Source organism: Tiliqua scincoides, chromosome 5 (assembly GCF_035046505.1).
Source record: "Tiliqua scincoides isolate rTilSci1 chromosome 5, rTilSci1.hap2, whole genome shotgun sequence".
Taxonomy (NCBI): domain Eukaryota; kingdom Metazoa; phylum Chordata; class Lepidosauria; order Squamata; family Scincidae; genus Tiliqua; species Tiliqua scincoides.
Window position 1 is genome coordinate 68,678,260 of NC_089825.1, and position 26,536 is coordinate 68,704,795.

The following is a 26,536-nucleotide window of genomic DNA, read 5'->3' on the forward strand; positions in this document are numbered from 1 at the left end:
ATGGCGGCGATAACGGCCCCCCAGCAACGCCCGCTGGGCTGCCTGCAGTTGCTCTTGGCGCTCGCCCTCCCGCTGCTCCTCTTCCTCCCCTCGGGGGCAGCCAGTGAGTAGCGAGCGAGCGAGGGAGGGCGGGGTGCTGTGTGGAGGGAGCCCCCCGCTTACCTCTCAGTGGCCCTCGGGGGATGCGCGGGGCTGGAGGCGCCTCCGTCTTGCTCAGCCCCTTCGGAGCCAGCGCCGTCCCGCCCAGCTGGCCAGCAGCAGCAGCAGCAGCCTGGAAATGGAAAGCTGGCTGGTGCTGCTGCAGAAGGGCTGCTCGTGGGCGGGGTTGTCGCCCTCCCGGAAAAGAGAAAGAGAAACCCCCGTGGTTTCTGCAAGGGAGGCCTGCCCTAGGCAGCTCAGCTGCAGCCTTCTTCCCAAGGGAGACCAGGGTGAGGTGGGCAGTAGTTCACCACCTGTTGAATTTCTGCCTGTCGGGGGCAGAAGTGAATGGTGGCAGAGCCTGTGGAGTCTGTGGAACTCCTTGCCACAGGATGTGGTGATGGCGTCTGGCCTGGACGCCTTTAAAAGGGGATTGGACAAGTTTCTGGAGGAAAAATCCATTAAGAACATAAGAACAGCCCCACTGGATCAGGCCACAGGCCCATCTAGTCCAGCTTCCTGTATCTCACAGCGGCCCACCAAATGCCCCAGGGAGCACACCAGATAACAAGAGACCTCATCCTGGTGCCTTCCCCTGCATCTGGCATTCTGACATAACCCATTTCGAAAATCAGGAGGTTCCGCATACACATCATGGCTTGTACCCCATAATGGATTTTTCCTCCAGAAACTTTACGGGTTACGGGATTTTTCCTCCAGAAACATTACGGGTTACAAGCCATGATGTGTATGTGCAACCTCCTGATTCTTGAAATGGGCTATGTCAGAATGCCAGATGCAAGGGAGGGCACCAGGATGAGGTCTCTTGTTATCTGGTGTGCTCCCTGGGGCATTTGGTGGGCCGCTGTGAGATACAGGAAGCTGGACTAGATGGGCCTATGGCCTGATCCAGTGGGGCTGTTCTTATGTTAGAGCCCCAGATGACTGAAGTAGATATGGTGACTCAGGCTCCAATCCTAACCACACTTTCCTGAGAGTAAGCCCCATTGAACAAAATAGGACTTACTTCTGAGTAGACCAGGTTAGGATTGTGCCCTAAGACCTCTACCCCACGCAAAGGTGTGGAGCACCCTGCTGTGGGTGGGAGAACCTCCTCTCTTTCCTTTTAAAAAGGGGTCCAGGATGCACCTGTTGTCCTGCCTCAGATGGGTTGGTCTATTTTAAATGGTTGAGTCTGTTTTGCTGTCAATTGTGTGTGTTTTTCTAGTCCTTTGCCATTTGGGGGCTATCCAGGGAATGATGGGGTTGAAATAGATAGATAGGGTGCCTCTCACTTTCTTTGCTGCAGAGAAGAGGGCATTCTGATAGATGCAGTTCCGCTGCAAGGAAGTATCTTCTGATAAGAGACTGCCACCTATTGTGTAGCCCAGTGGTTCTCACACATTTAGCACTGGGACCCACTTTTTAGAATGAGAATCTGTCAGGACCCACCAGAAGTGATGTCATGACCAGAACTGACATCATCAAGCAGGAAAATTGTTAACAGTCCTAGGCTGCAATCCTACCCACACTTAATCAGGAGTAAGTCCCATTTACTATCATTGTTAAAAGAATATACAGAGTAGCTTGTAAAAGTACAGGTCTGTAACATTTCCCCAAATGCAGTCACATACCATGGTAGCATCAAGTCTAATCTATGAAAAATAAAATATTGAAATAAATGGGGACTCACCTGAAATTGGCTCATGACCCACCTAGTGGGCCCCGACCCACAGTTTGAGAAAACACTGGTGTAGCCATTTTGTTGGCTGTACCAGTATGTTTCCTGCCCTCACTCTGGGTGCTCCTAAATTATAGACCCGCCCCAAGATTTGTGATTATCTTGGTACCTGCAATAAGTCTCATAACTTTTCTAGGTACTGAGGGCCCAATCCTATCCAAATTTCCATTGCTAATACATTGCAATACAGCCCCCAGGTAAGGGAACAAAATTCCCTTACCTTGAGAAGACCTCAATGACTGCAGCTCCACCACAGCGCAAGCGCCATTGGCACGGCTGCATCAGTGCTGGAAAGTTGGATAGGATTGGGTCCTAAGTTTATTTCTGCAGGTAGTAGAGTCTTTTCAATCACTGACTATCGTAGGCATGTCTACTCAGAAATAAATCCCATTGTGTTGAGTGGGGCTTACTCCCAGGGAAGTCTGTACAGTATAGGATTGCTGCCTGAGTTTCAGAACTCCCTTCCTCTGAAGCTTTCATTTTCTCCTGCTTTGTGTTTGTTTTGTAAGCAGGCTAAGACAGCCAGTCTTGTTGGCTGTTTCTGTGCACAGTTTTGTATTAATATTTTTGGTTGTTTTAATCTGTATGTTAAATGTTCTTATGATTATGTTTTGAACTTGTTATTTTCCATTGCTTTGGGAACAGTTGTTGAAAATCAGTTTTATGCATGTCCTAAATCATAGTAGAAGAATGCACCTATTAAAGCTACAGAAGTGCTGTTCCTCCTCTGCAACTAGCTTCCCTTAAGAATGGGTGCAGGGGCTGTTATGGGCACAACTAGGGTTGCCAAGCTGTAATTCTGAGAGTGTGGAGGCCAGTTTAAACAGTTCTGCAGCAGCAGAAGATAATTCTATTCTTCCCTAGTCTCTTCAACCATCCATCTCATTTTTTCATGGCTGAATTTTGCCTTACACCAGGCTAAGGGAAAAGATTGTTAGTGGATAGATGAAAGAGAGGAGAAGGAAGTGGGGTAGGAGAACTCACAGTTGCAATATTGTTAAGTGGTGGCACAAAATCCCAAGATTCCAATGTAGCCGCCCACAGCACAGCTCACACAAAATACTTGATTGATAAAACCACATCTAAGCAAGATTATGAAGTAAATCTCACTGTATCTTTAAGAATTATGCAATAACTTTTAGATTGCATTGATTAAACATATAAGAAGAACCCTGCTGGATCAAACCAAAATTTCCACTGATCCACTATCCTGTATCCCACAGTAGCCAATCAGATGTTTCTGAGAAGCCCACAAGTATACAGGCAATAGCTCCCCTTCAACTGCTATTCCAAGGCACAGTGCCTCTGAATAAGTAATAATACCACTTAACAACTTACAATATGTACAGATATTATAGACACGTACTTCAAAACTCTTTGCATGCCATGTAGTGTAATCCTTACAGCAATTAGATACACGTAAGAATGTGCTGTAAGTTCACCAGTAAGTTCATAGCAGAGGTCCTACAACACTATACAAGCCCTTAAGTGAACAACAATAAGGATATTTAAGAGGTAAAAGTCTGCTAGATATTGTGATAACCAGAATTTCAATTATTCACTACTTCTTTAAAAGCACCTTATATTGCACACACTAGAACAGCATTTTGGAACATTTGTCCTCTGCTGTACCACCTTGCATACGCCACCTATTGGAAGTACCACTGGAAGAAACTGGCAATGACATCATGGATTGGGATTCTGGATTGGGAGGCCATATGCAATGTGTCAAACATTGACTCAGGGCGGGCTCTTCAAGCATGCAAAAAGCAATGCTGGAGCTTTGCCCACCTAGCCAAGTCTCCTATGGCTGCTTGTCACATTGCGTTGCTTGTCTCACTGCTAGGTGGTTGGGGTCTAGGAATCCCACATGTACCACCAGACTATACCTCAAGTACCATCGGTGGTATAAGTACCACTGGTTGAGCAACACTGTACTAGAAGATATGGGCCAGCTTTCCTGTCAGTTCTGATGATCATACTGCCCAATTCAGAATCTGCAATAATGTGATAATCATATGGATGCTTTCATTTTATTTCAGAATACCCATTTTTCCCTGCAGTATACTCCATATAATAAAGGAAGTATAAAATGCAGTATCAGAGATGCAAATGGATAGTTATTTTAATAGAAGAACTAATGGTTAAAATTTTTTGAGCGTTTAGTATTCTTTTGTTTTTCAAATAGTCGTTCTTTTTCTATATTGTTCTAGCCGGAAGCCCATGTTTTATGAATAAAATGTGCCGTTTAAAGAAAAGGACAATAAGTTGGAAGGTGGAAACACTAGATAGGTCATCTGATTCAGAAGCTCAGTCTGATGAAACGACTACACCTATCCCAGAAGCTCATGAAATTCCTCATCATGTACGTGGAAAAGAAGAGAGAACTGGTAATCCAAAGTGCTTCCCAAACCTCTGATTTCAGATATTTATTGACAATTAAGAGCACAATCCTATGCATGCCTACTCAGAAGTCCCATTGAGTTCAGTGGACTATACTCCCAGGCAAGAGTGCATAGAATTTACTGGGGCCCCTGTAGCACACTCCTCACTCCCTGATGGCAGATTGGATGATACTGTCACAAGTACAGAGGTTTCAAGAGTTGAGTGAGATTTCAAGGTGAGCCCCCTAACAGCAGTGGCTCTTGTCCAGTGACCCGCTTCATCAAACCCTGATGATCAAACTAGACATATTGTTAACATTATAAACATCTTTCTGCCTTTTTTGTTTGCTTTTGTCTTGTTTAAATAGCAAAGCACAGGGGGTCCTCAGTCTATATTGGGACCATAGCACTGATGGATGCTTTAACCATTCAGTAATCCTGATGAAAATATCTCCAACCCCGGATGCTGTTTATTCCAAGAAGAAAGCTGCTACAAGCAGCTTACTTCCTAGAGTAAACAGCCACTAAAGGAGAACAAATTTCAGTGGGACCATGGCAGGGCAGGGGGCTTGTAACATGTTCCCATCCAGGTCAGGGTCCCCCGCAGCTCCAGCTGTTTTTTTTTTTTTAATGGAAAGATAATGGTGCATTTACTATCATGTCTAGTTTAATCCTTAAAAATCTGCCGAAAATTTGCAGAGGCTCCAGAGCTGCCATTTGGAGAGGGTGGTTAAAATACCACCTTAACATACAGCTGGGATGGGGACTCGTGACTTGCAGACTGAAATCGTGGGGACTCAAGTCACACATGTCAGAGATTTGGGCACTGACTTGGGTCTCATAGGTTTCATCCTATAAGAATAAAGACTCATATAGACTTGAGTCACAGAGACTGGTCATTTTGGGCCAGAGACTTGGTGAGTCTGCTTCGTGTGTCTGCATGTTTGCTTACTATTTTTTTTCCACCACTTCTGCATCGTCCCAAAAGACCACATGTGCAATCCGGAAACCAGCATCCAAACCAGCAGAAGCAGCAGACTTGGTGGGAGGAGAGAGTAGGATGGCTCCAGGAAGCGGGGGCTCAGGGGGTGGAAGGGAGGAGGGAATCTGCACAAGACTAGAAGGAGGAACCAGAAGAAGGCAGGGGCAGCCTGTGGGGGAGGAGGGTCTCTTGTCCATCTTGGAAGGAACAGATGATTGATTGGCCAGTGGATAGGGAAGGGGTTCCAGCAATAGGAAAATTATGCCTGGATAGCCCAGGGAGGAGGGCTAAGAGAGCGGGCAAAGCAGTGGGGAGGCTTTTGCTTATGAAAGAAGAGGAACACCTTCCAAACTCATGGTTCACTTGAAGTGAAGAACTTTACTACATTGCTGATGGCAGATGGGATGGCAACACAAGGGCAATGTTAAATGTGAACTCCAACACACACAAACACACACCTCACTAGCACCTCCATTTTTTCTGTGGAGCCATGCCTGACTCATGGCTTGACTCAATCGGAGCCATGCCTGACCCAATTGCTTTTCAGAAAGACCCTGACTTGAGTCAAAATGACTCTTAAAAACACCCCTGGATAAATTGCATTGGCCACCCATTATGACTAGTTTGCAACTCATGTCAAGGGTGGTAGAAACTTGGGACTCAACTTGTGACTTGGTGCTGTGACTCTGGCATATCCCTGACATACAGATACAACTCTTTACATGGTTCCCTGGAAGGTTAATCTGACAAAAGCTCATGGGGACATAAGTCAAGGCAAACCTACACATTACAGGCATTGTAAAAAAGCTGTTTGACTAGCACTGTGTACATTTGCATGTAGTTTGTTCGTTCCTTCACTAGAGTAACTGATTCTTACCTTAGATGTGCAGCATTAAAATGAAAGGTTGCATTACCACTAATAGTGGTGGTGCAGCCTCCTTTTACACATACCTCAAAGGCTCCTTCGGGAAATGGAATTAAGATGAGAATAAATTTGCATTGGCCTGGACAACAACAAATACTACTAGTATACAAATATGATAGGTATATGTTTTTGGTGCCATGCTGGCTCAAGTGTACTTTCATTAAGGTAAGCTGGCTTTCGCCTGTCACTGTGTAAGTGTCATCCAGGAATAGTGGTTTGTGGAATATGGTATATTCTTTTTGTTAAGTTCCATCTAAATTCTTATGATTTTTTTCCTCTTTCAGTTGGAGTATACATTCTTATTTATTCAAACAATTTAATTCTACATTGTTTGACTAAAAAGCTATTAAGGCAGAGAATATTTGATCCAATATACCAGTGGACTGGCCCTCTAGGACAAATAACTAAAGGTAAGTGTTAATTTATTTGTAAATACTGTATGTTTGAAATCCTAAACACAATTACTACAAAGTAAGCCTTATGGAAGTGTATGTTTTGCTTCTGAGTAGACATATTTGGGATTATGATGCACACATCTTTTAATAGGTTGAACTGTGATGCACATGTTGCTTTGTAACTTTGATAGGCTTAAACAACTCAAAGGACAATTCATAGAGGAACTGTTGGTAAGCCCAGACCCCAGCAATATGGCACATGTCCTTATTTGACAATACTGTACTACTTTGGGAGCAGGACAACTAACAATGTAACAGGCTTTCAGATTCCACGATAGGATTCTACAACCTCTGTAATGCCACTAGTTATGATGTTGGCTTGGTGGAAGGATGTATGGGATTTCATTTCTACAGTGGTTACCACCCATTTCTTCTCTGAACCTGAGATATGGGCTTGACTACTAATTCTGATTAGAATGTCAGTCCTTCCTTCACTGTTTCCTTGGCAAAACATGAGGTTTATTAGCAGACTTGACACTGTATGGACAGGCAAGAGATTCAAACTCCTGCCTCAGGGAAAACCGAGAACTTGTGGGTTTTCTTCTCAGTACTGTGCCATGGGATTTGTTGTGAGACTGGTACTCAAGCATTCTCTGACTGTTTGGTTTTGGGTTATTTATGCATGGAGGGTGGCAGTATGGGGTAGGATAACATTAAGGGGACACTCAACCATTGCAAAGCAATATTAGTATTTTCTGTGTTTAACAAATGCAAGACATCATTGGAGTGCAACTGTGTGATTGGTGGCTGATGGCAGTGTGCCATGGTATTTGTGAGATGTGTTGCGATTCTGTTACTATTTTGTTTTCTACTTGCTGCAGGGGTACATAGAACTGTGACTACATCATGCAGATATTATGCCAGTATTAGTGGCTGCTAGGATAGCAGGATTTAAAGGGTTGAATTACTTATATGATTATTATTCATTAGAGCCCCCAATGCACTTCTTTTTATTTGCTTACGAAAAACTCTTGTATATGTTGTTATTAAGGTTATGTATTGATACTATATGAAAATACATGTGCTGGGTGGAATCTTACCTTGCTGTACAACATCAGGGTAGAGAACCCTCATGACCCTTTGAGCCCCACATGAGTTGCCCTGTGTGCCAGACTGCCCACTATTGGTTTGTTTTGAGGAACTACCTGGGTCTTGGGGCTCTACTAATCTGGGAAACAGTCTTTTCCAAGGCAACTTCCTTCTGTGTGAACTTTCTGGCTTTGGATTGTGGCAGCAAAGACTACCTTTCCCCAGTTCAATCCCAGTTTAAAGAGGGGAAAGCAGGAGCTAGGGTACTAGTTAGATGCTAGATGATGCACCTTGTCTTCCATCTTTCCTTTCGTGCTTTATAATGAGTTACATTATTTTACTATTAAATATCACAACAGTTATATGTTTTTATTTGTAGAATCACAACGATTTGTGCTAACTGAAGATGGCAACTTGCAGATTTATCATATTCAGGGAAGTGACTCTGGAGGTTATTCTTGCAGAGTCAACTATTTGTATAATGATGAAGAATTTACTACAGAAGTCAGTTTCATAGTCAGTGGTGAGTAAAATTGTAACTCTGAGTAAAATCTAACTTCTGCATTCATTTTTTTACCATGATATTCATTTGTGAATTGCTCATACACATGAAAAACACTATAATAGGTCATTTCAGTTGTACAAAGTACTAAAGTTGGTACAATCCATCAGTACTAAAGTCTGAAATAATTGCCTCATCATTATATAGAGAAGAAACAACCTTTGTTGGTATCATGTGCATCTATTTCCCCAGTTAGCATCATGTATATTTCCCTAGGGAATGAAAATTTAGTCAATTCTTGTGATCTGCTGGGTTTAGGTTCCTAGAAAACCCAGCATATACTGAATCAGTGGATATCAAATCATTGAGCCTATAGGATCAGTTAAGTTACGGGGAAGGGTAACTAACCTACAGCCCAATCCTGAGCTCCCGTGGCACGCGGCTGCAGCGGCACTGAAAATGGTTGCTGCCGCATCCAGCACATCCATGGCAGCTGCAGGTGGCACCTCAGGAGAAGGGAACTAGCCCCGCAGTGGGGGAAGAGAGTTCATGTAGGGCGCCAAGCCTTGCACAAACGCTCTGGATCTCCACCGGACCCACCTCCCTCCCTCCCCCAACACGCCTTCCTCTCACCTCCTCCCCGCCTCCCACCTCCCCGTCACACCTCCTCCCCGCCCTTACGGCATGTTTGCGACAGTGCGTGCCAGCATTAAACCAGAGCGTGAAGCCCAGGATTGGGCTCCTAATCAGAAATGCCAGCAGTAGATAGCTTCTGAGTTGCACTGATAGCTTCAGAATGGCTACTGTGAATGGTTTCAGGATGGCTGTGGATAGCTTCAGAATGGCAGTGATGCAGCAAATAGTTTTAGAGTGGCCATGGATAGCTTCAAAATGGCTACCACAAATAGCTTCAGGTTGGCTGCAGAGAGTATTACAATAGCTGTGGATGCAGCAAATGTATGGCAAGAACAGACAGTGGATGGTGCGATTTGGGTTATACTCTTGTTCCCACAGATAAGTGAATCCACTGGAACAGAGTGCACAGAGAGTGACAATTGATGATGTGATGGGGCTCCCTAGCCCTGGCCTGGATTTAGGAGGCTCCATCCTTATATTCACAGTGCCACCATGCTGGGTCTCAATTATCTATCCTTTCTAAGAACATAAGAACAGCCCCACTGGATCAGACCATAGGCCCGTCTAGTGCAGCTTCCTGTATCTCACAGTATCTTCCTGTATGCTCTGGCCCACCAAATGCCCCAGAGCACACCAGATAACAAGAGACCTGCATCCTGGTGCCCTCCCTTGCATCTGACATAGCCCATTTCTAAAATCAGGAGGTTGCACATGCACATCATGTCTTGGAACCCATAATGGATATTTTCCTCCAGAAATTTGTCCAATCCCCTTTTAAATGTATCTAGGCCAGATGCCATCACCACATCCTGTGGCAAGGAGTTCCACAGACCAACCACACGCTGAGTAAAGAAATATTTTCTTTTGTCTGTCCTAACTCTCCCAACACTCCGTTTTAGTGGATGTCCCCTGGTTCTGGTGTTATGTGAGATTGTAAAGAGCATCTCTCTATCCACTCTATCCTTCATAAGAACATAAGGACATAAGAACAGCCCTGCTGGATCAGACCATAGGCCCATCTAGTCCAGCTTTCTGTATCTCACAGCGGCCCACCAAATGCCCCAGGGAGCACACCAGATAACAGGAGACCTCATTCTGGCGCCCTCCCTTGCATCTGGCATTCTGACATAACCCATTTCTAAAATCAGGAGGTTGCACATACACATCATGGCTTGTAACCTGAAATGGATTTTTCCTCCAGAAACTTGTCCAATCCCCTTTTAAAGGCGTCCAGGCCAGACGCCATCACCACATCCTGTGGCAAGGAGTTCCACAGACCACCAACATGCTGAGTAAAGAAATATTTTCTTTTGTCTGTTCTAACTCTCCCAACACTCAATTTTAGTGGATGTCCCCTGGTTCTGGTGTTATGTGAGAGTGTAAAGAGCATCTCTCTATCCACTCTGTCCATCCCCTGCATAATTTTGTATGTCTCAATCATGTCCCCCCTCAGGCGCCTCTTTTCTAGGCTGAAGAGGCCCAAACGCCGTAGCCTTTCCTCATAAGGAAGGTGCCCCAGCCCAGTAATCATTTTAGTCGCTCCCTTTCGCACCTTTTCCATTTCCACTATGTCTTTTTTGAGATGCGGCAACCAGAACTGGACACAATACTCCAGGTGTGGCCTTACCATCGATTTGTACAACGACATTATAATATTAGCTGTTTTGTTCTCAATACCTTTTCTAATTATCCCAAGCATAGAATTGACCTTCTTCACTGCCATCGCACATTGGGTCAACACTTTCATCGAGCTGTCCACCACCACCCCAAGAGCTCTCTCCTGATCTGTCACAGACAGCTCAGAACCCAATAGCTTATATGTGATGTTTTGATCTTTTGCCCCAATGTGCATTACTTTACACTTACTTACATTGAAACACACCTGCCATTTTGCTACCCATTCTGCCAGTTTGGAGAGATCCTTCTGGAGCTCCTCACAATCACTTCTGGTCTTCACCACTTGGAAAAGTTTGGTGTCGTCTGCAAACTTAGCCACTTCACTGCTCAACCCTGTCTCCAGGTCATTTATGAAGAGGTTGAATAGCACAGTCCCAGGAAAATCCTTGGGGTAAACCGCTTTTCACCTCTCTCCATTGTGAAAATTGCCCATTGACACCCACTCTCTGTTTCCTGGTCTTCAGCCAGTTCTCAGTCCATGAGAGGACCTGCCCTCTAGTTCCCTGACTGTGGAGTTTTCTCAGTAGCCTTTGGTGAGGGACCGTGTCAAACGCCTTCTGAAAGTCCAGATATATAATGTCCATGGGTTCTCCCGCATCCACATGCCTGTTGACCTTTTCAAAGAATTATCAAAGGTTCGTGAGGCAAGACTTACCCTTACAGAAGCCATGCTGATTCTCCCTCAGCAAGACTTGTTCGTCTATGTGTTTTGAGATTCTATCTTTGATGACGCATTTCACCATCTTACCTGGTATAGATGTTAGGCTGACCAGCCTATAGTTTCCGGGGCACCCCTCCTTCTTTTTTTAAAAATTGGTGTGACATTTGCTCTCCTCCAGTCCTCTGGCACTGTGGCCGTTTTGAGGGACGTTGCATATTTTGGTCAAGAGATCAGCAACTTCTTCAATTCCTTAATTCTATTCACCTGTGAAAGATTCTGCTGCCTGGACTGAAGAGCCTTCCCCTGTTGCCTCAGTTTAACTTGGAGAGGGGTGGTTAATGTTGCTAGGAGGAAGCATTTTTGAGCAGATTACAATTAATTAGTCCACACCCTTAAAAGCTTATAGCAACTCTAATTGTGGGGAATTTACGATGAGGGGTGCATAATGGCACATATCTCCTGATTTAGGCTTCAGCATTTGTTTTGAAGACCTCTGCAAAAGAAAAAGACCATACTAATTTCAGTCAGGATATTCCAAGTTCTAGGTGTGCTCATTTTAAGCACCACCTACTACAACCAGTTTGAGAAATGATCAGGAAATGCTTGGGCTCTGTTTTAGAGCAAGCCCTACAATATCTCCCCAAGAAAGTCAGTTTGCACATGTATTCCTAAGGCCCAAATCCTAACCAACTTTCCAGTGCTGGCATAGCTGTGCCAATGGGACGTGTGCTGCATCCTGCAGTTGGGTGGCACTCATGGAGTCCTCCTCAAAGTAAAGGAATGCTTGTTCCCTTACCTTGGAGCTGCATTGCCCTTATGTCGGTGCTGGAAAGTGCGTTAGGATTGCACCCTTAGTCATTAGTAAGCAGACTAGAAGATAATCATTTCAAGGGTCAGTGTCTCGGCTGCACTAATTTGTAGTTAGTTGTGGGACCCAGTTCCCAGTGCTGATTATTACTTCTAAAAGCCCAAGTCTGTGGTGGTCAACTTTTTTTTGCAAGCGTGCTGTTAAGTCCAACATCTGACGTACTAATAAATTCACTAGGAACTTACTGCCCCCCGAGTGTTAAGAATATTCACCCAGGCATGTCCTACTGAGTTCAACAGGACTTAATTCCTGGTTGCAGTGTTTGGGTGTGGAGATTGGAGCTCCTAAGACTATTGAAAGCAATGGGATTCCCTGAACTCAATCTTGCTCTGTTTGTTTGTTTAATAAATTTATACCCCACCTTTCCCATGCCGAAGCAAATGCCCAAGGCGGGTACAAAGTATCACAAGAAAAAAGAAATCAAACAAAGCATTAAAACATTCATTTTAACATTGCACAAAAAATAATGTCAAAAACAGAGCAAAATAATTTAAGGGAAAAAGAGAAAAGTACTCATTTAGCCAATGGGGAACCGATGAGTCCAGGGAGGCAGTCAAGTCATCATAGTATATCAGGGAAACAGAGGGCAAAAATCCACTCAGCAACCAACTGCCTGACGAAACAGGTATGTTTTCAGTCTTCGCTGAAAAGCCGTGAAGAGAGAGAGTTGTTCTCAGTTCCCCTGGGAGAGCATTCCATAATTGTAGTGCCACCACAGAGAAGGCTTGCTCCCGCGCTGCCACCCCACTCACTTGGGACAAAGGCGGCACTTGTAGAAAAGCTCCTTCAACTGACCTTATAGGGCAGGTTGGAATGTATGGGAGGAGGCGATCTTTCAGGTAGCCTGAACCCAGGACCTGGAGGGCATTAAAGGTTAGAACAAACACCTTGAATTGGGCACCTTCAAGTGTACGGGGAGCCAGTGTAGCTGCTGAAGCAGTGATCCGGCCGAGTCAAAACATCTGGCCCCCATAACCACTCAGGCCACCACATTCTGCACTAATTGCAGTTTCTGAATTGTTTTAGCAGGTATCCCCACATACAGCACATTGCAGTAATTCAGTCTTGAGGTTACCAAAGCATGGGTCACCTTGGCCAGGTCTAATCAGCTCAAGTAAGGTTCAGTTGGTGCACCAGCTTAAGCTGGGTGAACACACTTCTAGCCACTGCTGCTACCTGATTTTCCAAGGGAGAGCTGAGAGTCCTGGAGAACTGCTAAGCTGCACACTTGTTTTTGTAAAAGAAGTGCAGTCCCATTCAAAGTGGGTAGATGATTCAGTGCCTGCATTGAGAATTTCTTGACCAGGATTTAGTTTCAGCTCTAAAACAGCCTTACCAATTAATGGGTCTTCTATTTCAGTACTTTATCTCTAAAGATAGCTAGTACCAGATAGTCTATACCAGCACAGAATTTAAGGGGATTTCAGTTGCTATTGATAATCTTTTGTTCTAGAAGAAACAAATGATGAAATTGGTAACTAAAGTTATGCTACAGTGTCACCTGGTGGATATCTGTAATTGTCTTATTTCTGCGACTGATTCATATTTCTTATTAGTAAATTGCAGTTACTAAACCACATTAAAAAATCATTTCTAAACTAGTCAATCAGAAATTTGCCATGCTTTCTCTATTTAGATAAATGTGAAGGCAGTTAGACAGCTGCTAAGTTAGAGCTTTGGATAAGGTTTTTAAAAAAGTCAAATGACACATCCTTATTTTAATGGAACAATGTAAAGCCTAAACGTAAAGGATGGAGGGGAGGGGGAGGAAAAATTCTACTAGTCCAGGAAAGCATGCCAGCCTTGCAGATTTAGTGGGTATCTTCTGCTCCGTGTGCTGCATTTTGTTCATATACTTGGCTTCATGCTGTTGTGTTCCGCTGAAAAAATGGTCGACAGCATTCATGTTCAAAATACAAGGGCCCAATCTGACACCACCACCACCACCACCACCCTGCTGATGCAGCTGTGCCAGATTTCATCCAGTGGTGGTGGGGGCAGTCACAGAGGTCTCCTCATGGTAAAAGAACTTCTGTTTGCTGCCTGAGTGGTTATCCTCAGATCTGCACCAGCCCTTTTGCTGACACCGAACTGAGGAGAGTAAGGGATAGTGTTCTGGTGCATGCCGATGCTGCCAGTATCCACCCCCTTCCCGCTCTGTTCCTCCTACTGCCTACCCCCCCCCCCCCACTGGCTTACCTGCTCTCCCACATGTAGCTGATAGTGGCAGTGGGCCGCTGACACAACCACCATTTGGTGTAGCAGTTCTAGCACTGAGACAAGTGCTGCGATTACTGTGTGCTGCCTAGCAATCTACTAGGACTTATTGTACTGTACTCATGATACTGAGAGGAGCATCAGTGCTGCCACACAGTAAGTCAACCTGGGCCAACAAACATAGGAGAGGGATGGGGGGTACTTTGCCCAGGGCCCCCTCAAACCTGGAGCCAGTTCTGGCATTTTAGCTAGGTGGATAAAGACCTGTGTATCTCTAGCACGCAAGGGACAACTTTGTAGATCCCAACTGTCTTCCACCATCTCGCTCTGACAGGGAGACCACTTCTGCCATCTTTGGAACTAACACATCTTTTGTAGCCTGGCCATTTGGGAAATGATTTCTCCTTTGGTTTTGTGTCAGCATAGTTTTGAGTCTTGGAGATAATTTTCTTTTTCATCTTCCCTGTATGCTTTTTGGGATGGTCAGTATACCCACGATTATAATTGTAGAAGTTAAAGGCTTTTGGATTCCAAGTTGTATTTTTATTCAACTGCATTACAGTGCATTTATAACAATAAATACATTCTGAAACTGGGGGAGACTCTTCCCCTGAATAGCAAAGCACAAAGTATTTTGCAATAATCTTGCCTCCAAAGTAGAAGGAGTAACTTACTCCTGCACAGTCTTCATCCACTGAAAAGAATGTACATGGTAAGTCCAACATTATAGTTAAATCTGAAAGACTGATAGATGTATTGTGGCATTAGCTTTGATGGACCAGATCCCACTTTGTCAGCTACACGAGTTGTTATCTTTAGCTGGCAAACAAGTTGCTTGACAATACATTGTACATTACAATACAAATAGCACTTAATGGAAGAAACAGAATGCATATAGTTAAAAGTTATTTTACGCAAACATGATAGAAAAGTTCCAGTAGTCATTGACACAAATTGTGGATTTATGATAGATTTCCAGGCTCACATTTTGATGGATATGGATTTTTTTCCATACCATTAGAGAGAGAAACATAATCCTATCCCTCCCTGGAGCCCAGCAGTACAGCAGCACTAAAATGGCTGCCTCTGAATCCTGTGGGACCAGGGAAGGTGCTGAAGGTCTCTTTGGGGTAAGAGAACCTCTGTCAAGTACAGCTGGCCCCAGTGGGTCTACTTGGATCTGCACCAGCCCTTGAGCTGGTAGAAAACTTAAGAGACCCATGTCGGGGGGCTTGGCTTGGGAGGGAACACAGAATCTGGCAGCAGCCTCTGCTGCCATCCCCGCCCCCCAGACCAACCTCCCCAGTGCAGTTTTGCCCCATCTCTGTCTTCCCCCTTTCTCCCCCCCCCCCCCGCTCTGAAAGGCCTCCCTGTCACCGGTGGGGAAACATACAGTGCTCCTGGCTCACGTCCTTCTGGCGTTGAGGTTCAGCACCAACTGGCACTGGCCTCTTTGCTGGTGCTGCGGGCTTGCCAGAGTGCCTTACAGCACTTTTACGATGCCTAGCGCCAGTGGTGGGGCTGGAGCGCTGGCTCTGGGCAGCACAGGATCAGGCTGTAAGCATAATTGGTAGAGCATAATTATGTGGAACTTTAATATTCCTTGAATAGACAGGAAAATAAGTGCTGTGAGTAGTTTTGCCAGGTTTTCATGTACACAAGGATCATAAATGCAGATTTGACGTTATGTTGAACAAACCTGAATGTCTGAATATGCGTTTAACACCTAAAATGTTTTGAGATAACATTTGTCCTTTAATTTTTGTAGTATATCATAAGCCAAAGAAGAGTTTGCATCTGTCATCTGAATTCACAGCTGAAAGCTGTGAAAACAATGCAGTAGCTTCATTTGAAAAACATCTCTTAGAGAAACTGGAGGCCTTAATCCAAAACTTGGGGTGTGAGATCAAGCAGTGGAGTACACGGTGTCATGCTTCTGCAGACACACTGGAAAAGCTCACACACAAGTTTACCTTTCAGTTTGCTGGTAAGGTTAACATTCGGTAGAATTTACTTTCTAATTCTGCAGAATTATAAGTGATTTTATCACTTAGCACTTATCTTTAACCTCCTTTCTGCGTTTGGACATACGCCATCCCTTATGCCCCTCAGCTGCTCAGATTTGTGGAGAAGTCAAGGCACAGTAAATGGAAGTGGGCAACTGAGATGCTGGAGCAGAGAATGTTGACAGAGGTAAAATGGAGGAGGTGGATGGGATTAAAAACCTTTTGTTTGAACCCTGAGTTATGTGGAAGTGAATCAGTGGGTGGAACCCAAACTGCAGTCCTCCATACTTTGCATAGTTCAAAGTATGACCCTTGTTAAAAATTAGGGATCTAAATAAACAAAATAAAATACCGTAAATTCTCTAGCATAAGTCAATCTTACAGATAATTCGAGATGACTGGGAGTGTGCAATTCAGTTCACAGCAGAGAGCAAGCAACAAGGAATGAGTGTGAGCAAGTGCAGCTACACATAGTTGCAACCTAATTTACTCAGGAGTAGACCCATTGCTTTGGGTGTTATTCTTAAGTCACGGTGCACTGAACTATAACCTTGGACTTTGTTTCAGATGGAAATGAGGATTACATCCTGGTGTTTAAAAACCAGACCTCTGCCAGACATTTGCAAAATGGAACAAGGGTGCAGAAGGGACAGGTGTGATCCTGCCAAAGAGAATGAGGCTTTCTTGATTTAAATGGAAGTGCTGAGCCCTGGCTTTTTTCTCAGGCGGAGCAAAAAGGTTAACTTTGGCCACAGCATACAGCCTGGAGAATAACAGCCCGCTAATTATCTCTGCATTGGCCTCTTGCTCTTCTGTGGGCCTCTTGGCTACTGTGATGTGGCCAAAGAGCCCTGACCTCTAAGTGACCCACAGATAAGTTGAGGAGATGATTTACACGTGATTTATTGGCAGAAATTTCTCGCCTTATAGGGCGAGTACCTATGGTAGATAAATGTATCTGCCATGTATTGAGTATTGATACTGTACATCAGCAGTTCCCAAACTTATGAGCATCATGACTCCCTTCTTCCACTGCATCCTCTTCCTGGGCACCACCATATTTAATTGTGCAAGATATTGCACTATTCTCAAAATCCCGCATGATCTAAGGTGGCAGTACTTGGGAAGAAGACAACAGGGACATCCCCTGATGCCCCTGTGAGTACCACTGTGAGCTCTCTTTGGAGCTGCACCTCACAATTTGGAAACCACTGCTGTACATTATAACAGCATCCAAGAATTTCTCTATTAGATGAAATCTTGGCATTGAAACCTGATTTCCACATGCTGTGGAATCACCATTTTGTGGTAATTATTCTTTGGCTTTTACTATATGGAACTACTGTCTGAAGAACTTTATCATGTACAAAATCCAATTAAAAATTTAAAAAATCTGTTTACTTTCTCTTAATTTTCAGTTTTTCCTTTAGTGCTGACTGTATCAGAGTTCTGTAGAAGTTCTCAGTGTGAAAATTCCACCAGCAGTATCAAAAAGGTGAAGTAAGATTATTCTAAAGGTTTATAGTGTAACAATGAATGTTAATATTTTGGTGATCTACATGCTATACAGGTTGTGTCTTGATAGCTGCGGGGATTCAGTTCCCAGAACCCCTGCAGATGCTGAAAATCATGTTAAATGAAATCAATTTTAAAAAACAACCTACTCAATGGTTTAAAAACAGCCTAATGCTGGAGAAAGACAGCAAGCAGATAATCAATCAACAGCTTACTTTCAGTTCACTCCAAGACAAGCGACCCCTCCCTTTCCTCTGGAACATGTGAAAGAATGCAAAGAGAATGACAGCAAAGAGAATGAAAGCAGAGGTGATAATCATTTCTGCTTTACATTCTTTCTTGCACTCCAGGGCGAAGGGAGGGCTCTCTTGTCTTGGAGTGAAATGAAACTGAGCTGTTCTAAGCCCCTGGAGAGAGTTTCATTGATTGATTGCCTGCCTGCTGCCGCTCTCCTACATTGCAATAGTAAGCAAGGCTGAGAAAAGGGGCTTTTTTCTTTTAATTTAAAGAGCCCTTCTCATCATGTTGAGGTAAAACTGTGGGTGAAAAATACATGGATAATTAGGTTATACCTGTATAACCAAAGAAGGATAACACAAGCCAATAAACATTTTCCTGTCTTAAAAGTTAGACCTATTCCTGGGTATATTTGGGGTGCTGATTCTAAAAATGCCATCAGTTTTGCCCTATATGTCTAGTTTCAGAGATACAGCATAGCCTCATTAGTGAATGGCTCAAGCAGCTTCCTCGTGAGAAAGCCTATGGCATGACTTCCTTATGAGGAAGCTGCTTGAACTATTCACTATGCCATATCTCTGAAACTAGACGTGATAGAGTAAAACAGATCCCATTTTTTGAATCAGCACCCAAAATTCACATAAAACCACCATAAGTTTTAGAAAAAATTTGTGACCCTCAATTTTGCAGGCTTGTGTAATTTATCATTTTACAAGATCATTATAAATTCACAACATTGTTTTGATTTTCCATGAGTTTATACATTTCAAGGGGTTAAAGCCTTCTAGTTTAACATACCACCTTGAGGGAGTGTAGTGGGGAAAATATTCTCCCCCCCCCTTCACTTGATGTCTGCATGTGGCATGAGAATTGACAGGATAAGTAACAGGCCTTGACTAGGTCAAGTGATGCACAATTCTCATGCATTATTTTGGCTTTTAGCATCACTTAGGCCAAACTTGCTTGAGGGAGTGATGCTACCCAAGCCAGAAGCAGCCTGGAAGAGACTTGCTTGGTGCTTCCAACCTAGTCTACCTCCAATCTTGTGACCCACACACAAAGCTGTACTCCATAATGCCTCATGCCCAAGGATGGCTGACACCCTGTTTCCTTTATTGTGATGTTACTCAAGCTGCTGTTAGCTATTGAGCTAACACACATGAATAGCTTACATCATATGTTCATGTTTTCATAGTCCCAGTTAGGTTGCACTTTGGTGTTTGTGTTTTTAATGCACTTTGGTTATTAATAACCTTTGTTACTTTTTACATTTCTAGGCATATGCCAAGATCAAACACTTTATTGAAGGCCAAAATACTGACTCCTCTCTCAGTGATAATTTAGGTTACATTCCTGGCTCTTTCACTGGTTTTAAAGAAGACCACTGCAAACCAGGGTTTGGAAAAAATGTAAAAGCCATAAACAACCACACGATATGTGCAGGATGTTGTGGTGAGTTTCCAAGGTTTGCATAGGAATGCTTAAAAAACTGTTTATGAACTATGTGGGTTCATCTTCTAGCTGTTTTGTTTTTTTAAAAAATGTTTTATTGGAGAAGGGAAAAAAATCTCAGGGTGCCAAAGAGGCAGAATGAAAATTTTAACAGAAAGAACTCATTTTTACAAGGAGCATAAGGCTGAATATTATGAATTTCTTCTTCTTGTATTGAATAAACAATGCCAGCACTGCACACACAAATTTACAACCCAATCCTATTCTCTCTCCCCCCCCCCACACCCCGCTGATGCAGCTGTGCTGCATCCTGCGGGGGGCAGTTGCTCCGCCCACCCTCACCCTGTATAATCCTACCTGGGGCTGCAGGCGCCTGGAGTCCAGGGCCATACAGAGCTGGCCACTCACTGCTTCCAGCAGCGGCTGGCCCACACATGCCAACATGGCACACTTTTTGACTGCCGGAACATGCCTAGCGCCTTCAGATTACTTGCTCCAGCAATGCTAGGTAATGTTCGAATAGCGTCCTAAGTCGTGTTCTACACTGTAATGAGAATCTGACTTAGCCAAGCAAAAATGTCAGTATTCCATTGCATTACCACTTATGGTGTGATCTGCATATAGTTTTGGCATTCTGTTTTTTGGAATAAAATTCCTGGAGTCCATGTCCAATATACAAATATGAATCGTTTGTGCACAGGACCCAGATTTATAATCTTGAGATTTGGGGTACAAATAACTCTATAGCTCAGTAAGATTTTAAAAAAACCTCTACATTCTTTTTTTTTTAATCCTTGAAAAGTCTTCTTACCGAATCCTAAATTTGGTGATGTGGGAAGCAGAGAAGTAATACTTTTCACATGGCAAATTTAGTATGAAGATTGGGAAAAGGTTTCTATTTACTATATAAGAGAAATTCTTTGTAGGTTTTTCTGGAATAGTCTTATGAACAAAGTTCCAAAACTTTTAAAATGAGTTAGATTAAGAGTGTTAAATCAATCCAATGTTGCTGTTGACCAAGGGAAAATGCTGGGGTTTTATTTTGTTTTTCACATGGTTGCCTAGTGGTGAAAAATAAATTTCTTTCTGAAGGTTCTGAAAAGTTTTGCTCAGGCTTGATTACATCAATTGCCAGGGATGGGAACTTGAGTCAGGTGACTTGAGTCTGAGTCGTGAGTATCAGTGTTTTTCACTGACTCACGTACACTCAAGTCAGCTGCACCAATGAATTGGAAATTGACTCAAGTCTGAGGGCACTGACTCGGCACTTGTTCCCCACGCGTGCAAACTCTAGTTTGTCTGAGTCTGGGTGTATTTGCTTAGACCTCGTGGGGCCATCATTCAGATAGGGTGAGAGGCAGGGAAGGGTTAATGTTTGCTTTTGCATCCGAGCAGGAGCGGGGAGGCAGAAGTGGACTCGCTTGCCCATCTCTGAAGGAACTGATGATTATTGGACGAAGGATGAATGATCTGATTTATTTCTTTGGATGAGGGAGGGCAGGAGGAGGAGCCCAGTGGGGTTCTTGCCTTGGAATTGACTGGAGAAGCCCAGGGAAAAAGGAGGCGAGGAAGCTGGGGGGAGAGGTTTGTAGGAATCACACTTTCCAACCACATGGCTGCTGTGAGCTCCATTGTTACTTGGGAGGAGGTTGCCCCATTGAATGACTGGTGCAGATGGAACTACTTCTGAGTAGAGCTGCAAAGGATTGGGTTGCCTGGCAAGCTTCGCAACTGATGCATGTCACCTTCCTCCCTCTTGCCGCTTCTGTCCCCGCTCCCATGCAGTCAAGCGGGGCAGAGACTCAGGACTTGACTCGAGACTTGGTGCTGTGGCCCCAGCACATGTGAGAAATGTAACCTTGCCACCCCTTGTCTTTGATTTTTGGATAGTAACATGCCCACCAGGAAGCTTCAGTGCGAAGTATGATACCACTTGCACTTTATGCGCTGCTGGATCTTACAATGAAAAGTATGGCCAAGAGGCTTGCAAAAATTGTCCAGAAGCTAAGAGTAGTGATGGAAAAGGTGCAATGTCAAAAAGAAATTGTCACAGTAAGTTACTTTTGTGTTGTTTCATGCACTGTAAAAATAATTCTTTGAATTTTTCCTTATCCAATGGGGTGTCTTCATATGAGGCTTAAGGTGATTCTGGCTTCAATCAGTTTGTTATGAAAATATAACTTATTTGCACAAAACTATGAATGTAACATCTGCACTGGCCAGATGTTTGTTTGCATAAACTATTATCAAATGCTTACTTCAATACCTCAAGAGAATTTCAAAGACGTTTTAAGCACCACATATAAAAATAGTGTTGTCGTTTACCAGCCCAAAATTAATCCAACATATGGTACAATCCTAACCCACCTTCCAGCACTGACATAAGGGCAATACAGCTCTGAGGTAAGAGAACAAACACTCCCTTACTTTGAGGAGGCCTCCGTGAGTGACACCCAACTGCAGGATGCAGCACACATCCCATTGGCACAGCCATGCGAGTGCTGGAAAGTCGGTTTGGGCCATAGTGACATTATATACAGCTTCTTGTTTTTCTCTGATGTAAAATCAGCCATATACCCATCTCCCAATAACCAGCAACTCTGTTAAAGCTTTGGTGCTTCCTAAAATCATTCTTGGAAGCCCCAAGGTACTGCCAGGCACACTGTGTATCTTCACAGTCTAATGCAGTGGTTTTCAAACTCTCTAGGAGAGTTTGAACCACTCGAAGTCCTTGCGGGGGCGGGGGGAGGCAGCGGGGTTGGGGGGAAGGCAGTGACGCAATCCTCAGGATCGCGTCACTGAGGGGGCTGCAGGGTCTTGGCTGTACTTACCAGAGCCTCCTGCAGTCTCCTGGGGGTGTGGGAAGCCCTGCGCAACCTTCTGCAGGGCTCCCCGAAGCTTAAGAAGTGAAAGTGGAGTGATCACGCTCAACTTACGGTTTTGCAGAGACAGGGCGCAATGGCGTCACTTTCTACTCCCTGCCTTCTCGCTGCCCCCCACCCCTTGAGGCAGCAGAGGCCAGGGCCCTCAGGCTGGAGCGTCATGATGCCCCAGTTTGAAAACCCCTGGCCTAATGGACTGCAATCCGTGATGTAGTTTGCCTTGAGAATTTGTGATTATTTTGGGAGCAGAGGCCTTCATCAAGAACTCAGGCAACCTGTACCATGGCTGATTAGAATGACCAGACTGAGCAGGAGAACCTGCCAGGGCAAGAGGGAGCATTGTAACCCAACAGGGCCAGGTGCTCTGAGAAAAACAATGTGACCCTGTTACCAGGTGATAGTTACATGCTGATGTGGTCCAGGAGGCCCAGAAAGACCCCAAAAGATGTATAGCATTATGGTTTGCACTAATCTATGAGCTGGGCTCTGGTCAAGGAGACATAGCCCAAGGGTTGAGTGGGAACCTGGAGCTCAGTTTCAGGAAAAGGATGACGACAACTATGGGTACTTTGTTGAGCTTCTTGATGCAAGGGTGGGAGGCAGGAATACTGAGCCAGAATACCCTCTTTATAGTTGTCCAGTGGAGGGTAGGAATGGCTGCCCTGCCTCTTTCTATTTCTGCCCAAAAGGAGCTGGACAAGGCTATAGGTTCAGTGGTACCCGCATAAGCAACACTATGATATATGAGCAGCCTCCCTGAAAGGAAAGTTGTGTTAATTCATGCCAGTGGAATATTAAGAAGGCATATTTAGAGATATTTTAGGGAAAACAGAAGTCAACCACACTATGCTTTATCATTTTGTGACTAGATTGTAAGATCATAGGATTTGGTACTTGACAGGCACAGAATTCAGCACAACATCTCAGCTTTCATATCTTTAAAAACCTGGTAAAAATATTAAAAACTCAATTCTAATGCAAACTTTAATATTACATAATAATTTAAATATTACAAGCCTTATTCTGTCTACTATACTCTGTCTGAAACAGAAAGGTCATAACAACAGTGCCTGAGGGTGTTGAAGCTGAATTGTGACCATCTTTCCATAGAGGCAGCAGTGTGAATAAAGGGGGAGAAGAGTGGTGTTGAGTGTGTGCAAGTTTGGTAGGCATGCTAAACAGATGTGTCTTTTTGTTCATGTTTTTCAGGAATTCTACCGGTGTGGCTTGTATGTTTAATATCTTCCACAGCAACTATTCTTATTCTAGTAGCAGCATGGCTGTAAGAATTTCAAACAATTTATCCTGTAAATTTTAGAGCACTATTAATTAAATACCTTCCCTGTTTTCCCCTTCTCTTCCAGAGGAGAGCCTGTGATATGGCTGAATTTTCACTAAAACGGGGGAAAGAGAGTTTCCACAGCAAGGCTTGTAGGTGTCATCCTGGAAGCTGCATGTGCGAAGGCAGCTAGTAGATTCCTGTTCACATCTTCTCCCCTGCCCAGAACTTGCTGTGAAGAGGCTGCATTAACTCTTCCAATTAAGACACCCCTTGTCAGATGTAGCTTAGATACTCAACTGAATTTTAGAAAACCATAGCACAAGCCAGAGTGTATATGTTATATAGAAGAGAATCACTGTCGGGGCTGGCCCATTCATGAGACCAAGTAATGCAGTCACCTCAGGCCACAGATTGTAGGGGGGCAGCCATCTCTGTCCACCTACTTGCCTCCACTGCTCCTCCTCCTCCTTCCACTCCCTGGATTGGGAAAGGAGGAAGGGGACAGAGAAGAAAAAGAAATATAGAAGGCAGGGCAGTACTGAGTTAGAAAATGGAGAGTGGGAGGAGCCAATGCTGGCATATCATTGGGTAAGGGAGGCAGCATTTGGCATGCCGCCTCAGGTGTCAGGAAGTCTTGGTCCGACCCTGATCAATGAGGTGCTGTGGCAAGGCCTGGTTCGGATTAGGCTGTTTGAAGTAGATCAGAGCAGCAACACTGGGATTGTAGTCTGAGCTAACCTTTTCCCCTCATGCCATTTTCCCTGCCTAAATCCTCTCCCTTCCCACCCAAAGCTGGTTTTAACCCAAGAAAAATATAGGTCGGATGAAGGTACTTGGAGCTCCATAGAAGAATGGTAGGATACAAACATGACTAATTGTGGTGATCATTATAGTTGCAATAAGGCAGTGGTTCCCAAGCTTTTTTTTGACTGGTGGCTCCTTTGACCTACTGAGCCATTGGCCATGGCTCCCCCTTAGGACTACAATCCTATATATTTTATAGGGCAGTGGATTTTTGTAAGTATTCTGCAGCTTCCTTTGGCTGGTTTCCAAAGTTCCCCAGGGAGCCACGGCTCACAGTTTGGGAATCACTGCAATAAGGATAATTTTGATGTAGAAGTAGTCTAATAGCGCATGAAAAAAGTGAACTCCAGATTTTTTTAAAAAAATTCAAATAGAATATAATATAAAATCTCTCTCTTGAAATCCAGCATGTTTTGGTGAGTTGCCTTCTTCTGGGTACAAAGAAGATTTCTTTTAACAGTATCGATTCTCATGGGTTGAGACTACCCTGACAAGTCTGCAGCATCTCATAGTTGTTTTTTTTTGGGGGGGGGGGGTGCTTTCAGACCTTTTTTTCTGTTGCTGCTAGGCTGGGTGCATCCCACTTTTACCTTTGCTGTGGAAGCAGGTTACCACATGCATATCCTGAATGTGGATCTTCTATTCAAAAGGGTGCTGTGTAAAATTAAAATAGCAGCATCCAGATGAGGGCTTTATATATAGATCACCAGAACAGTCAGGTTTGACAACACAGATTGCCTTGTGAGTCAGGGTTGATAGGAAGTGAACCCAGTCCTTGCATTCTCCCTTTGGCTGCAATCCTATATACCAGTGGTTTTCATACTGAGGCATCGCAAGGCCCCAGCCTGAGGGCCCTGGCCTCTGCCCCTTTAAGGGTGGGGGCAGGGGGGAAGGCAGCGGTGTGATCCCCAGGATTGCTTTGCTCAAGGGGCTACAGGGACTGGGATGTTATACACACTTGAAATAAATGGGACTTACTCCTGAGTAGACATCCATAGAATTGTGCCGTTTGTCCCAGAGGTCAGTGGATACATACAGAAAGTCTGCAGGTATGCAGTAATCTGTACACTGGGGAATTAAAAGTCCTGAATTTTATTTTTCTTGATAGAGAAATCCTGTGTTGATGCCTTACTTGTGCCGCTATTGTGTCTGGATGCTGCACTTAGCTTTCTATCCTATAAAATGACAATTTATTTTAGTTTTTTAGAATTAATTGAGGTGGGTGAAAACGGTGATAATGAAATAAAAACACATAACACCATTTTCTGCACTTCTCATTTTTGTAAAAAATAGAAACAAAAAACCCCAAATCTGTTAAAAAATAGAACTGTTTTATTTGGTTTTTATTATTTAATGGAGGGTTGCATGTGTAATAGCTGTGTTTGCATCTGCTGACACTATACCACCTATATAACCTACCTAGGACACTTTTAAAGTGATTATAGTTTATAATCACAGTGTACGTTTTGAATAAAAACACATAACACTGCTTCCTGCACTTCTAACTTTGAAAAACACCAAAATCTGCAGAAAAATAAAACCACTTTCACCCACTTCTGTTAATTAAATATGAGCTGTCTGTGCTCTTATACTGCCGTGGGGTAAATTTATCTTACAGCCAGATCCCCTTTTCCTTTTACTTCAGCAGAGCCTGGCCCCAAGGAAGTAAGCTTAGTAACAGTGTTAAAAGTTGGTTTACTTCTAATACTGAACCTGACAAAGTTTTCCACATCTCTCTCATAGCATTATAACTAAATTCTGCAAAAAATCAATAGCAGCCCAGTACATCAGAGAAGGAGAATCTGAACTTAAGAAGAGGCTGCGAACATTTGCAAATATTGCAAGTGATGCAGAAATTCAGGAGCAAAGAAGCAAATTAAGTCCCATCAAAATACAAAGGAGAAGTCTGCCAAAATTCAAAGCTGACTTTCTAGAAGAAGAATCCATGGGATTATTAAGCAATGATGAAGCCACAGAACCATCCACACCAGCTGATATAAGTCTGTCTCCTGACCAAACAGGATTAGAAACAAGCTTTGAAGACCAGTCACCACCACCCTTGGAAAAAGAAAATATTTCTCTGAAGGACTTGCTACCCAACGAACAGAGAATGACTGACGTAATGAAACACAAAAAGTCTTAA

At 43.8% G+C, this 26,536-nt stretch overlaps 2 protein-coding genes across 4 annotated transcripts in view; one reads left to right on the plus strand and one right to left on the minus strand.

The window, feature by feature from the left end:
- The window catches only part of GLIPR2 (GLI pathogenesis related 2), a 30,495-nt gene extending 30,243 nt beyond the window's left edge, over window positions 1-252 (minus strand). The window contains exon 1 of one of the 3 annotated variants that reach the window (XM_066628465.1): window positions 163-252. The gene's annotated coding sequence lies outside the window, so the exon portion shown is untranslated. The remainder of the gene's footprint in view (window positions 1-162) is intronic. The other 2 variants (XM_066628464.1, XM_066628466.1) reach the window with 2 other exon arrangements.
- Window positions 1-26,536, plus strand: LOC136652267 (zona pellucida-binding protein 2-like). Its single transcript, XM_066629197.1, has 11 exons — window positions 1-103; window positions 4,093-4,269; window positions 6,455-6,584; window positions 7,738-7,751; window positions 8,034-8,177; window positions 15,984-16,202; window positions 17,640-17,716; window positions 19,251-19,425; window positions 21,316-21,477; window positions 23,517-23,589; window positions 26,137-26,536. The coding sequence occupies exons 1-11, from the start codon at window positions 1-3 to the stop codon at window positions 26,534-26,536; spliced, it is 1,674 nt and encodes a 557-aa protein (XP_066485294.1).

Coding starts and splice junctions, on each gene's coding strand:
- LOC136652267 (XM_066629197.1), top strand. CDS start 1: ATGGCGGCGATAACGGCCCCCCAGCAACGCCCGCTGGGCTGCCTGCAG. Junction 4,270..6,454: donor TGGAAAAGAAGAGAGAACTG/GTAATCCAAAGT, acceptor TTCCTCTTTCAG/TTGGAGTATACATTCTTATT. Junction 8,178..15,983: donor AGTCAGTTTCATAGTCAGTG/GTGAGTAAAATT, acceptor TAATTTTTGTAG/TATATCATAAGCCAAAGAAG.